This window comes from Miniopterus natalensis, chromosome 2, assembly GCF_054644295.1.
Source record: "Miniopterus natalensis isolate mMinNat1 chromosome 2, mMinNat1.hap1, whole genome shotgun sequence".
Classification (NCBI taxonomy): domain Eukaryota; kingdom Metazoa; phylum Chordata; class Mammalia; order Chiroptera; family Miniopteridae; genus Miniopterus; species Miniopterus natalensis.
Window position 1 is genome coordinate 166075622 of NC_142082.1, and position 16049 is coordinate 166091670.

General features: G+C 36.1%; 1 protein-coding gene across 1 annotated transcript; it reads right to left on the reverse strand.

Annotated features, from left to right (window-relative positions):
• Positions 1-5879: 5879 nt before the first annotated feature.
• CLEC12A (C-type lectin domain family 12 member A) lies at positions 5880-15721 on the reverse strand. Its single transcript, XM_016221759.2, has 7 exons — positions 15681-15721; positions 15430-15549; positions 11418-11516; positions 10691-10879; positions 9656-9807; positions 8256-8362; positions 5880-6126 (listed from the first exon to the last, which is right to left on the reverse strand). Exons 2-7 carry the CDS (start codon positions 15518-15520, stop codon positions 5958-5960), a joined length of 807 nt encoding a protein of 268 aa, XP_016077245.2. The 5' UTR covers positions 15521-15549; positions 15681-15721; the 3' UTR covers positions 5880-5957.
• Between the last annotated feature and the right edge of the window lie 328 nt (positions 15722-16049).

Genomic DNA, 16049 nt, shown 5'->3' on the forward strand with positions numbered 1-16049 from the left:
AATAGGTAAGAGATAGTAAGGAATATTCATAATTCATTGCAACCAAGTACAAATGCAATGAGCTTTTTGTTATGACAGAGGAAGAAACTGTATTCTGACTGGGGGCTAGGGGTGGAGGCAGAGATAGGGGCAGGAAATATGTGGATAACATGAGCTTTAGTGCTTTCTCTAATATTAAGTAACTTAGGAAAGCCTCTACGCCTCACTTTACTTGTTTATTAAAAATGAAATGGATTGACCTAAAGCTTTTAACCTATTTTTCTAAAGTTATATGATGCTCAAATTCTTCTTCCAAGGATGAATCTATCCAGTGCTTCTTTGAGGTCTTAAAGCATTTGCTTTGAGCCAGTAATTTGACTGTTTGGGTTTGGCACAGAGATAGACAAAAGTCTATGCACTTGCACAGTCACCTCATCACTATAAGACTGAGAAATGAAAAAAGAGATAAATATTAAACAAAAGGAAAAACTGAAATTCTAGACTATTCAGATAATGAAATCAGAAGACAAGTTGATGTTTCGTTCCTCTCTTCTTAACAGAAAATATTATGTTTATGATGGATAATGTCTGGATTGAAATGGGGTAAAATAAAAGCACTACAAGGATAGAAGAAACATTTCATGGTGTTGGGAAAGACAATACCTATATATTCTGATCTACCATGTTCTGATCTGCAAACCGTGAAGAAATGGAAAAGACCAAAGACTTTCACCATGAAATTCAGAATTTTCACTGATTTCAATTTGCCCTGGAGCAATGGGCGTTTCCACCATCCTCATAAAGGTGCTTTATTAGCAGGTAATTACCCAAGGAAAAGTCGTTCAGTAGTCTAATCTTCTTTCTGAAACCTCGAGTAGTAGTTTACCTCCTAAATCTTCAAAGGCTCTACTTCCTTCTCACAGACACAGATTTTCATCCCACCCTTGCCCAATTAATTTTGTCTCCCTTGATATAAGTGCAATGCATTTCATTGCATAGGTGGATTCTACCTGTTTAACTTTGAAAAGAAAAATAAACATGTTTGCTTCTGGGTTCAGAAACCTTCACTTATTTACGCATTTATTTATTTACTCAACAATTAATTGAGGGCATATTTGTGACGCGCTGTATTATTCTAAAGCAAACGACTGAAACATATCTCCTTAATGTAGTTTACATTTTACACTTAATACATTTGTTTGTAAATGTGTACTTATATATTCATATTTTATATATTTTTTCAGAAAGAAGTAATATAATGTGAAGTGATAAGTGCTATGGATAAAAATGATGCCAGGTAAAAGAGAGGATGACAGAGCAAGGAGAGGGGCTTCTTCTAAATAGATTACTCATGAAACGCCTCTGTGGAGCTGTTTGGAGGTCAGAGAACAACAACAAAAATATTATCCTACAAAAATATGCTAACCCAATAACTTATTACTTATCTCTTTTAGTTACTGAAATCTAAAGAATCAGAATAAGTTTTTAAAGTAATTTATTTGCTCTTTAGTTTCAGAGGTTTCAGTCACTTGTAAATTCCCCCTTTTCTTATCAATTTCATCATATTTCCCTCTTTTGAGTCTGTGACCCAAACCTGACCCTTGCCACATCTGACCAAGGTGGGAAAGATGACAAATTCTGTGTCCCCATCTTGTGTGAAGGATTAACTGATGTTCTTAGGCCCTATAGTCACTGGCCCAGTCCCAGTAACTTGACTCTTTGGTGTATTTCACTCCCAATGATTTCCCCCCTCCCCCCCCAAAATCCTAATCATGTCTTCATTACTAGCCATACTCACACTGACTAATTTATAAACATGGCACTAGCTAAAAATAAGACCAATCCAGCAAAATAAGGAAGGAATGCAAAAAACTGACAGATGTGAGACCTGGCTAATAGTGGACAATGCCCAGGAGAGCAGTGACAAATGTCCCAGGATGAATATTGTAACAGCTCTTGCAAAACACTGGTCCAGGATGAAGTAAGAGGACTGAGAACTCTAAGAAGAACTCAGAGAAAACAACACATAAATTTGAAATGACTTTGAAAAATTAATGAGGCATAATAAGATAATTGCATTTGAAATTTATGCTGAGGATATTGCCCTGTAAATGACATATTGGAGATGCAGAGAAACATTTGTAATCACTACATTGGAATTGATCATTATGCAATAATAATATAGTAAATAAATAAATGCATTTTAAAATTTACTCTTAAAATCAACCAATGGTAAAATCATGAAATAATTCTGGAGTATACACATACTTCAGTACAGTAAACCCTTGGCTTTACGGACCTCGATTTAACGGACTTTGGATTTAATGGACAGGATTTCCAGTTCATATGTCTTATGTGAAAATTAATACCCTGTTAATTTTAAAATGACTTTAACCAAAATTTGCTTAAAATTAAATTAACAGGCTATTTTTTTGTTTTTTTGTTATTCACTGTTATTTTTAACAAATTTTAGCAAATGGGCCATATATTGGAAAAAACACTGTAGTAATTTTGCCTACATAAAAACATGTAACATATCTACAGCTATAGTCTACATATTTAAATCCAAGAGTCACTGCTCATAAATAATGTTTGGCGAGTGATTAGCATGTGATCACACTGCATCGAATGTGGTAATTTTTTCTGTTGTCACGTGATGTGAGTTTCTGCAGCAGTTTTAACACCTGCCAGCTAATGTTCCCCGATGCACTAAGCCACACCCCAGCCCTGTGCATTTGTTTCTTCTTGGTGGCTGGTGAATACATTGCATTTATTAGATCTAGTCTGTATAAATTTAAAATTACTGTAACACCTATAGAAAAATTTTCTGTTAAATTAAACTTTTCATACATAGTTAGTTTAAATTACAACCTTCAGGCCCACTCAAGCTGTTTCTAGTGGCTTTTCCATATGAATGTCCTGTCTAGGCTCATGCTTCAGATATTCCTAAAATCTCTAAAACAAGCAGCACCTGGCCACAGTGAGCATTGTACCTCTCACTGAGTGGCCCCAGCCCAGCACTAACAGCAGCCAGCGCTGATTCACAGCTTGGCCTCTGCTGGGCACCTCCAAACCCAGCACAAGAAGCATCCATCTGCAGATCACTTTGTAGCTTATGCCGGGTGGCCCTGAGCAGAACACAGGTGGTGGCTGACCTTAGTCTGCACACTCAGGAGGCCCCAGAGCCAGCACATGTGGTGGACAGCTTCAGACCATGTTGAAGCACCACCACCCAATCACCTGCACAAATTACATACTCAAGGGGTGGACTCAGTGCGCACTAGAGCCCTGCTAAAGTAAGTACTGCTCAGTGCGGTGGGCCCCTACACAGCTGATCCTCCATGGTGGTTGGAGGTCAGTGGTCAGTGGTCACACAGTCCTTGAAGCTGACCAGCCTGGGTAAATCCCTCCCACTGATGTGCCAACAGCAATCAAAACTCAATTACAACAGAAAGATGTACAGCCCACATGGGGGGCACACCTTGAGTACCCAGCTTGAGTGATCAGGGAGGCTGTCCCATGGAACCCTAAGGATACCTACTACATTAGGCCACACTACCAAGCCTGGGAGACGTAGCAGCTCTATCTGATACATAGAAACAAACACAGGAAGGCTGCCAAAATGAGGAGACAAACATGTTTCAAACAAAAAAAGAACAAAACTCCAGAAAAAGAACTAAACAAAATAGAGAGAAGCAATCTACTAGGTGCTGAGTTCAAGGCACTGGTTATAAAGATGCTCAATGAACTTAGTGAGAACCTCAACAGAATAAAAAAGAACCAATCAGTGATGAAGGATACACTAACTGAAATAAAGAATAATTTATAGGGAATCAGAAGTAGATCAGATAAAGCCAAGAATCAAATCAGCAATTTGGCATATAAGGAAGCAAAAAACACCTACTCAGAACAGCAAAAAGAAAAAAAAATTCAAAAAAATAAAGGTAGTGTAAGCAACCTCTGGAACAACTTTAAGGGTACCAACGTTTGCATCATGGGGATTCTAGAAGGAGAAGAGAGAGAGCAAGAAATTTAAAACCTATTTGAAAGCATAATGACAGAAAACTTTCCTAACCTGGTGAAGGAAATAGGCATACAAGTCCAGGAAGCACAGAGAGTCCCAAACAAGATGAACCCAAAGAGGCCCACAGCAAGACACATCATAATGAAAATGCCAAAGGTTAAAGACAAAGAGAGAATCTTAAAAGCAGCAAGAGAAAAGCAGTTAGTTACCTACATGGGAGCTCCCATAAGGATGTCAGCTGATTTCTCAACAGAAACTTTGCAGAGCAGAAGGGATTGGCAGGAAATATTCAAAGTGATGAAAAGCAGGGTCCTACAACCAAGATTACTCTACCCTGCAAATCTATCATTTAGAATTGAAGGACAGATAAAGAGCTTCCCAGACAAGAAAAAGCTAAAGGAGTTCATCACCACCAAAGCAGTATTATATGAAATGTCAAAGGGTCTTCTATAAGAAGAAGATAAAAAACATGAACAATAAAATGGAAAAAAAAATATCTATCAACAATTGAATCTAAAAATCAAAATAAATGAACAAACAGAACAGAAACAGACTCATAGATACAAAGAATATTTTGACAGTTGCCAGAGGGAGGGGTTTGAGGGATGAATGAAAAAGGTGAAGGGGTCAAGAAGTACAAATTAGTTGTCACAGAATATTCATGGGGATGTAAAGCACAGCATAGAGAATATAGTCAATATTCTAATAATTCTGTGTCAGATGGGTACAGGATATATCAGGCTGATCATTTAGCAAGTTATATAATGTCTAATCATTGGGGTGCACATCTGTAACTAATATAATATTGTATGTCAACTGTAATTAAAAAAAAAGTGACAAAAATAAAAAATATATACTCAAATGGGAAAACTGTGTCAAACATATTTGTTCCAGTTCCTATTGTGTAACAGCAGCCCTGCTTTCTCCTTTTGATCAGTCATTTGCTCATTCCAAAAGTCATTCATCCCAAGATATGTGCCCTTGGGTGAAAGGACTAGTTTCTTAGGGACTAGTTTCTCTAAACCCATAGAACTCAGGGTTAGCCTGACAGAAGGCACTCATTTCCCAAACTGGTCTTTGGAAATGATGGTAAGCAGGGTCACTCCTGCTTCTGCCCTATGTTTCCAAATCCATGTACTCTACCTACCAAGGACACAGCACCATATAAAGGTTATTTAAAGCATATGCTGTATTTAAAGCATATGCTGTATCTTGGAAGATGGCAAAATGTTGTCATAAGTATTAACTTTGAGCTGGCTCTCCATCTGTGCTTTCAAACAGCCCTCAGTCCCTTTCATTGCTCAATCTACCTCCAGCTTTATGTTGCTTTAGTCTGTGATATGACAAGTGCATTTCACAGTCAATTGCCCACTTTCTCTACCTCTACGTTAGAATGTGTGTCCCTGGTCAAACATGAGGTTTTGTAGGGTTTCATTCTAGTTGGTCAAATATTCTCTAAATTCATGGATATTAGTCCTGGCTGACACCCTGTAGACAGGACAAGCAATTCCTTCTCTCTCCCTCTCTTTCTCTCCCTCTTTTTTCCAAAATGGAAATCAATCTGTGTTACCAGAATAAGCCCCAATTGGTCATGATTTATTACTCTCTATATAGTCCTAGATTTGATTTTCTCTGATTTTCCATAAGGTTGATATTTACCTTGTTTATGTCTGGAAAAACAAGAAAAGGTTACTTTCATTTTCACAATTTTCACCCAGAACACTGTATCGATGCTTAGTATTATCTGGCCTGTATCTAAATGATATGGTTTGGCTTTAGGTATGACTTTAGGTTTCTTTTACTTAGAAAATGAGGAGAAAGAGGAAATTTGAAAATGTGAATTGTTAGGAGAGAGGCAGAAATTTAGTTTCACAGAAGCTTTATTCCATTTGTGTGATCCAAAATATGTATGTTCCCTAGAGTTGCTAAGGCAAAATAATTACAGTAACTGCATTCATCCATCTGGTTCTTCATTCATTAGTGAGCTCTCAATCTTCACTGGATCAGCTAACTTCTCACACATAGTATATTTTTGCTGAGTGCAGAGTGAAAAGTAAAGAACTGTATATCTTATATATCCACAATACATTCCACCACTTAAGGCACTTGTGTTTTTTGTAAACCTGAAAGAGACAACAAAGATTTACACTAGGTTAGTCAAACAGTTGAAACATATTCACACACACAAAAATTACTTTTCAGTATGTCATTGCTCCTAGGTTCTGCATTGTCTAAAATAAATTTTAATTATTATTCAGAATATTGAGAGTATCCAGATTACTCATTTTTATTGACATATATATAATGTCAAACATGGCCTCATTTTCTTTCTCACATCTGGAATATTTGCTGCTCTTTCAGACATAGCACCTCCCTTCCCTAATACCTAATATGACTTAGAATAATGCAATTCCATTAGATTCTCTAGTCTAACTGGCTCAAGTAGTAAATCTTTGGCACTATCCTCCTCAAATGTTTTTCATAATCACCAAAACCAAGAATTAGCGTAATGTATGATGCCTTAAACTTGACATCATCTCCAAGTAACATATCCCTCTAGCAGCTTTTCAGAGATATTTACTCTGAAGTTCTGATTTATTACCAGCCCCTAATATAAGATTACTGGTCAGGGATTATGCATTAAGATAAACTTGTAAATTGAAAATATTATCCTTTGGAAAAAATGTAGTATTAATAATTGAGCTGATAAATAATAATCATTAATCAATAAATAAGTTCATCAATTAAATTTTCAAAAGTAAAAATTCCTATTTGAGGTGACGTAATACAGATGTCATTGACCACACCCCTTTCCAGAAACAAGCTCAAAAATAACAATGAGAGTAAAAAACAAAAGGGAATCATATATACATACCTATGTAATTATCTATTATATACAAATGTAATGCATTATATATACATATGTTATTATATAATTTTTAATTCAGTATTATTTCTTTATAGTTAGAAATATATATTATGTTTCCAGCCCGTTATAGATTACCTTCCCATCAGCAAAAATTGCAAATAAACACATGGACATTCTACTTTTTCAAAACAAGGTCCCATCTATCCTCTCCCGATACACACCCTACCTTTACCCCTAGTCCTTCACTCCAAGTGGGGTATTTGGACTACATACCCTTTCCTCCTCTGTTGGTACTTACCTTCTCCCCTGTTCTGTCCCATGGCTGCAAACTACCAAAGATAGAGCTGCCTTTTCCTTTTGAGCCACATTCCTACACCTACTATTTCTACCTGAAGGAAAAAAACCACCAAAACAAAACAAAACAAAAAGCAATCAAAACTTCTATTTGCTGTCTGGCACAAGGTAGTGAGTGTGCAGGAATCTCAGTTTAGATTCAGAGCAGCAACACCGCAGCACAGTCACCCTGAGTTCACTCCGGCTTGATGTGTCCTCAACAAACATACGTGTATAAATTCCTGGGCTTGCAACAGTAGCTAACAGGTTAAGACTCTGGTTTCTTTCTTTAGTCTAATCTTGTCTGCTTCCCAGATGGAAGGGTTTATAAACTACAAGTAAAATTTTGACATTACTTTCATGTAAGTTTTTCCCCCATTACAAGCACAACAAATACAACATATGGATCCATTTATAATCACATTTTTAATACATTACACAACAAAATATTTTATATATAGCATGTATGCAATATACCAAGACCAAGTTCATTTTATTCTCTTTACTAGAAATGCTCTTCTAGTCTGTCTCTAGAATTTCCATTCAAAAATGGCCATTTCAAATGTCAGTTATAACACAAATTTCAAAGCTAAAATTTATATTCTGTTATCCTGACTGAAGCATTTTCATGTCCTATTCTTTTTATCTGTAGATTTTAAAAGTTAGTCTAATCATACCATTAATGGTTAAGTAACTACGGACAGAATCAATCGTTCATTCATTTATGAATCCCAGCATTTAGCATCATTTTAAGTACATGTTAGAGCCCACTGAATTTTGTTGGCTTCTAGAATCTCTTAGATAAAAGCACTATTCATAGAAATTCTCCCTTATTTGGCTACTATAAGTTTGTTAGTGACTCGTCAAGATAATGGGAAGACATTTGTGACACTTCTTGCATTATTAGATACATTAAAGAAGACTTATGGAAAAGAATGCTTTACGGATGCAATTTCAATTGAAGCCAGTTTTAATTGTAACCTACAATGCTCCTGAGGAAAACTCCTTAATCAAATCATCTAGAAACATTCAATAAGCCTAAAGACTTACCAGTCAGAGGAGAAAATTGTTTCATCCAACTTCTTGTAATACATGCCATCTTTTCCGGGAGATAATCCTAGCCAATAGTCATGTAACTCCTGGGACCTTATAAATTTCTACAGGAAATAGAGATGGTTTGTTAAAATAACGGTCTCCTATTTCCGAATATTACCACACAACATAATTTCTTATAAATAACTGCCTTAAAGTAACACTTTTAACATTATACTACTAGTTTTCAATGTCATTAAAGAAAATTGAGGCAGTATTTTCCATGATAAGGTTTCTTCCAGCATTTATACATGAGTTACTGTCTCACATGAAGAAGGATCTGCCAATCCATTCATAACCTTAATTTCGGGTCAATGAAGTTCACAAACTTCAGGATTCAAGTACTGAGCAGTAAATATTCAGCCTAGGGGCAAAGAGGTGGCTAATCACTATAAACATATGTTAATAGAAACAGAAAAAGTAAAATGTAGCAAAGAGAAAAATGTAGCAAAGTCAGATGAGAGTGATTATAGGATAGAACTTAAAACCAGTCCAGAGTTTTGTAGCCAGCGTAGCATTTTTTTCCAGACATTTTTTGAATAAATAACCATGAATGGATTGTTTGAGGAAGATCACATGAGGAAGAGTTATGGATTGATTTCCCCGTTTTATGGAGGAGAAAGGTGTTTGACTAGGGAAGCTGAGACTCTTGGGAAAATGAATTTTTGGCTTCAAAAATAAATATGTGATTACCATTTGAGAGGCCAGAAATGTTGAGTAATAAATTAAATATGGAGATACTATTTAGATATTAAGAAAAAATAAATATATAAACAAATCTGGAAAACTCACTTTTTCTTGGACCCAGGAACTCTGTGTAATACATCTGCTTGGCACTTGCCTTTGCCACCCCATCTTAATTCTGCTTTCTTATATACATTTTGTCCAAACTATCTTCTTATACTAGTGTATGCTGGCTTTTTCTCTTAGTTAAAAAAAAAAAAATACAAAATATTGCAAATGAAGAATCTCTTCCTTTGTACACTTTCTGGAATTGGTAAACCTCAGGAATAATTTCCAGATCTTCTGTTTTTAGATAAATGTTCATAAATTGTGTCCTGAAAGTTGATCCTAGTTTGGAAAAGCTTATGGACCCAAATCTGAGTGCCCCATATCTACGGCATCTGCCCAGACTCTCAGATTCTATTGATGCTAAGGTCCTAAGCTAAAGTTTTATGTGCTTTACCTTGGCTATCTGAGATAAATGCGCCAAGTCTCAGTCACCTCATACTCCAGAATGGATGAACACAGATCTGGATGAACACAGATCTTCCCTAACATGTCTCACTCCTACTTCTATCTTGGATCTTGGAGAAAGTGACTTCCCTCCCCACAAGCAGAGATCCATAAGACCTTACCAATATGCTTTTGTTCTTAATTTTCACCAGGCTGGCATTGTAAGTAGAACATGTCGTGACACTCTCTTGCCAATTCTCATACTTCTGAAGTACCACATAACAGCTGTTCTCATGCCACATCCATTCCTTTGGACAAGGTTTACATTTGTGTTCTGGAAGAGGGAGGTCATTTCATTTGGTGTGTTTGATAATCTTCATCATTCCCATTGTCCTCTATGTTAAATTACCCAAATTTACTTGTCCTGTTTCTTTGTACATCAAGGGTGAAGAAAATGAATCTTGTGTTCCAGGGCCCCATATACCACTACAATGTGTCTAAAACACACATTTCATTTCAAATCACATTGAACAGCACATTTCAAATCAAACGTGTATATTCCAGTATATTTTTCTACCACGGGGGCCCTAAATAATGACTGATTATTTCCTTCTCTCTTTGTCATTTTTTGTATTACTACATGGTAATAAAGGCTAATCACAAGAAGCATTGGGTGGTAAGAATCAACCCCACAAACCTATATCAATCCTGCTTTCAACTACACTATTTCTAGCTCTGACTTGTTGAATATTTGGGAGACTTTGCAAGGGCACAAATAACATAATTTTGTTATAATAGCTATAGAAAATGTTAGAGATATTAAAAGGCCAATTCCTCCAAATTCCAAGGGTAAGGCCTAACTTTATTTTCTCTTGACTCACTAAAAATTCACTAAAATTTAGGAATGAGGTCACCTATAAAAAGATATCCTTTCTTCCTAGCTTGTATTGACTTGGTACCCAGAAAAACCTACTATATGTCAGATTAGAGAAACTGTATATTGTTTAATATTCATTAAGTTACTATCATCCTCTGTAATTTTGGGGCCTATATTATTACTACTTTTTCTGTTTTTCTTTTAACTGCAAGAAATATCAAGTACTCTGTCAATCACATTTAATTCCTTCCTCCAAGTAATGTCTTCCTAAGGAAAGACTGATTCTCAAGTGATTCCTATGTTTATCTAATAAATAACTCAGACAGGAATCTAAGATTACCTGGTTTTTTCCTATATAGTTCAAAACATAATTTGGTGGCCATTTCTTTCAGTGTGACAGAGAGGTTCCCGATCTTCTTGAAACTATCCGCATTATTTGTTAGTTGTAGAGAAACGTTCCTCTGAAGTTCATCATTGAAATTTTGTAGCTCTTTCAATTTTTCCATTTGTATTTTTGAAGTTCGGTAATCTCCAGATTAAAAAAAAAAGATTAAAAAATTTAATCTCAAGATATATCCATCACTTCCTTTTTGCTGAAATAGTATTAAGAATATTAAAGTTCTAGGGAAGCATTCATTTCACAAGAGTGAGGGAGAGTAAGTTTCTTCCTGTAATGACTTAGTTATAAGTCCCCTTTTTGTTTATATCTCACTTATAATCATTCCAAAGCCTCAATTCAAACAGTAAATTTCCTTGTGAAACTCATGCAATTCTAGATGTCTTTCCATTCAATCAAAACATGGGTGGGTCGGCTGGAGCATCGTCCTACACACCAAAGGTTTCGGGTTCAATTCCCACTCAGGGCACATACCTAATTTGTGGGTTCAATCCCTGGTCAGGGTGAGTGCTGGAGGCGACCGATCGATGTTTCTCTTTCACATCAACGTTTCTCTGTCTCTCCCTCTGTCTCTCTATCTCTCTCACTTCCTCTCTCTCTAAAATCAATAAACATACCCTCAGGTGAGGACTAAAAAACCAACAAACAGAAAACCATGGGTAATACATACATATTGTTCCTAAGACTCCCATTCCAATCAGCAGCAGAAGACACAGAAGAGTCACAGCCAAGGTTCTTGGATGCCATACATTGGAGGGACTAGGAGGTGCTGTGGAAAGCAAAATTAGCAAAGAGGCTTGGAAATGGTATATATCTTAATTTGATCGATCGATTCATTCATTCATTCATTCATTCATTCATTCATTCATTCATTCATTCATTCATTTTGCTTTTTTTTTTTTTCCTAACATGTCTCTGGTAAAGGAATGAAACTCAAGGACATTTTTATATACCTTTTTAAAAGAATATGTCAGGCCCTAGCTGGTTTGGCTCAGTGGTTGGAGTGTCGGCCCGCCGAAGGATCCTGGGTTCAATTTCCACCAAGAGCATGTACCTCGGTTGCAGGCTCGGTCCCCAGCCCTGGTTGGGGTGGGTGCAGGAGGCAACCAATTGATGTGTCTCTCTCACATCGATGTTTCTCTCTCTCCTTTCCACTCTCTCTGAAAAGCACTGGAAAAAATATCCTCCGGTGAGGATTAAAGAAAACCAAAAAAACAAAAACGAGAACATGTCAAGAAACAGTAAAAAACATTTTGTTAGCTGTTTTGCATGCAAACCAGTTTTCGAGGAGAGGTTGTTAATTGGTAGGCTGATTCAAGAGACAGAGGCAAAATGGAATTTGAAAGAGAGAAGGGAGTAAACCAATTAATCTGGATACAATATATTTTTTTCTGTAAAAATTGGAGAAGCTGGCAGTTAACGGAGAGGTCTATCTGGGTATTCCTTCCTTGAGTGGACAATTGTGGGATATCAAAGAAAATTTCAGGTATCCATGCTCTCCCCAGAAAATCATGGCTGTGGAATGTAAATGAGAGGTTGTCTCTTTGTAATGTCTCTGGGTGTCCTCACATCAGCCAGATCTTAGGCCAAATCTACATCATTTCATCCTTAAAGTGTTTTAATGTCTTATAAAGCAACAGACTTTCATTGAATGCTTTCTTTTTACTGAAGAGTAAAGTCCAACGCAGACAATTTCCCCATTTAAGAAAACATGATTTATGAATTTTACATTATAAATTAATTATTGTACATCAATAAAATCAGAAAGGAAAGAGATGTTAGAACTAATACCACAGAAATACAAAGAGTCGTAAGTGACGACTGTGAACAATTACATGTAAACAAGTTGGACAAACTAGAAAAATGGATAAATTCCTAGAAACATACAACCTACCAAGACTTAATCATAACAAAACAGAAAATTTGAACAGATTTATTACTAGTAAGGAGATTGAGTTAGTAATAAAAAAAAAAATCTCCCAACAAACAAAAGTCCAGGACCAGACAACTTTCCTGGAGAATTTTACCAAATATAAAATGAAAAGTCAACACCAATCCTTCTCAGACTCTTCCAAAAAAAATCAGACAAGAGGAACAATTCCAAACTCACTTTGTCTGCTGATACCAAAAGCAGACAAAGATACTACAAGAAAAGAAAATTACAAGCCAATACTCCTGATGACCATAGATGCAAAAAATCCTGAACAAAATATTAGCAAACTGAATTCAACAATAATTTAAAAAAACATACACCACAATCAAGTGAGATTTATTCCAAGGAGGCAAAGATGGTTCGTTCAACTTCTACACATCAGACAATGTGATAAGGCACATTAACCAAAAAAGGGTGAAAATCACATGATCATCTCAATAGATGCAGAACAAGCGTAGTACAAAATTCAACATTGATTTTTGATAAAAACTCAACATAGTGGGTATGGAGGGAATGTACCTACATAATAAAGACCATATATATATATATATATATATGATAAGCCCATAGCGAACATCACACTTAATGGTGAAAAGCTAAAGACTTTTCTTTTAAAATCAGGAACAAGACAAAGCTGTGCACTCTCGCCACTCTTATTCGACATAGTACTGGAAGCCTGAGCTGCCCAAATTGGAAAGGAAGAAGCACAACCGTCACTGTCTGCAGATGTGATATTATATAGAGAAAGCCTTCACCATTAAAAAAGCTGTTAGAACTGACAAACAAATTCAGGAAAGCTCCAGGATACAAATTCAATACACGAAAATCTGTTGCATTTCTATACACTAATAATGAACTATCAGGAAGAAATATTAAGATAACAATCCCATTTACAACGGCAAAAAAAGAACTAAGTACCTAGGACCAAATTCAACCAAGGAGGTGAAAACCTGTGTGTTGAGGACTACAAGATATTACAGAAAGAGTCGAAGAGAACACAAATAAGTGGAAAGATGTTTTGCGTTCATGGATTGAAATAACGAATATTGTCAAAACGTCCAGGCTACTCAAGCAAGATGCAGAATCAGCGCAATCCTTATCAAAATGCTAATGACAGTTTTCACAAAAGTTGAACAAACAATGCTAAAATTTGGATAGAACCATAGGAGACCTCAAATAGCCAAAGCAATCTTAAGAAAGAAGAACAAATCTAGAGACATCACACTGTCTGGTTTCAAAGCACAATGGAAGTTTTTCAAGGAAAAAACACAGTGCATCAAAGGGATATAGACAAGATAGTGAGGGCAGATATTACATAATATAATGTTCACATTACATAATACAGACTTTAAGCTGGATAGTAAAAAAATTACACAAAATTCAGACATGAGTAAAGCATGGTTTCAAGATTTCTAGAGAGTCAAAAAATTTCTGAAGTTGAAATTTAGGATAAGATGAATTAGTAGGACAGGAGAGGAGTTGGAATGTGATAGGACATAAAAAAGACAATTGTAGGTATATTAAGTGAATGTTCTCATCCTGTTGCACTGCAAAGAAAGAGAAACACGCGGAAATAAGACAGAAAATATTGCAAAACCCTTAGTTGCTCCTTCTTTAAAAGAAGTCTGTATGAAAGGAAAATCTCACAGAATTGAGCTGTTTTCTTTCTCAAGATTCACCATGATGATGATAAATACATCCAAGATCTAACAAAAAATTGTATTTGTGGTAAAGTTAGCATTTCAAAGAACATGCCAACTTGGGGGGAAAGTGAGAAGTTAAAACTAATACGTGAGAAATCTTCTATCACTCCCCGCTCATAATGTCACTGTTTCTATAAACTTCCTGAGTTCTCCATAACTACTGTTTATGCTGTTTTTAAGTCAAATACATTGAGTTCAAGCATGGGTGCGCTTGGGCAGATTTCACCCAGAAGGCCAGGAGCCAGGAGGTAGGAGCTATATATAATAAGAGGAATGTAGGATTATAAGTAGGATGGAGATTAAAGTATATTTTACTGAAGTATAAGCTGGAGGTCCGCACAGGTAGTCCGTTTCTATTACGATTTCAATTAGGCTGGAAGAACACAAAGCTTCCAGGTAAAGTGTGGTTTTGAATGTTTTATGCCCCAATATATCCTTGTCTCTTTCCTTCCTTTAGTCCTTGACGTATCCTTTTATTTAACTGAAACTCTTCTGTGTTTTCATAACTTGGAAGAAGATCTTCAAGAGAAGTTGGAAAAGTAGTAGGGTAACATATGCCTGACTTGGTAGAAAATCAAATTAAATTCTTTAAAGGTATCTCTATCTGTGTGTCTGTTTCTGTCTCTCTCTTACACACACACACACAAGCATTTTCTCATAAAAAGGAACATAAAAAATATGACTTTTCTGGACAACATATGTTCCTTGTTCCATGGCTTCCTTTCATGGGGGAAAAACATTTCACAATCCAGCCACAGGAAAATACTATCTTATCTTAATTATCTTCAGTGTGATATTAAAAAATAGGAAATTTGTAAAAGATTGAGTATCCAAGACACTGATCAATGCCTTTAAAAACCCTTTGTAATAATTGTATATGAACACTTTTGGTACCTTTTTTGAAAATGGGAGATTTAATTAAAATTTCTATTTGAAAAATCATTGTCAGTTCACTACTATCTAAGGCGCAGGGCTGCTACACTTACACTTCTATCACCGTCAATATTTCTACCATCTTACAAAACATGCATAGCTTAGAATCTTACCTTTTACACCAACTTGGTCAAACTCCTGAATATTTTCTATCCTGGTGGAGTCCTGGAATTTTAGATCTGCATAAGTAACTTCTTCAGACATTGATGGCTTTGAAAAGAAAGCTTGACGAACTTAAAAAAACAAAAGAAAAAGATGAAGGTAAGCTAACCGTTGAATATTAAGCAGAAGCTATGATTTTGAATTCTGTTTGTAACCCAAAGGTTAAGCTTTTATTTTTAAATCTACTATGGCAACCACCCACAAGTTGACAAATGAGCTGCAATCCTACTGTGGCCTGAAACGAGAATAGAGAATTTGTATGAGAGGAAATATCTTAACACCCTTCTTCCGCTTCTCTCTTCCTTTTTTTCCATTTCTCTATGTCTACCAACTACAGAGCAGTTTGTAAAATTGTGCCTGGATATTATCAGTGCTGTGCAAGGGGGTATGAATCACCAGTGCAACACGATGCAGATATAAAAGAATTTATTGGAGACAAACTTTCAAGCAGAGAAATGATAAAAAAAGACACAGTTCTCCAACACTCGCTCCTCTACAGAAATGGCCTGGCAAAGATGTTCTGCACATGTCACGGCAAAGGTTCTGATGGAGGGGGGTTGCCATAGTCAGG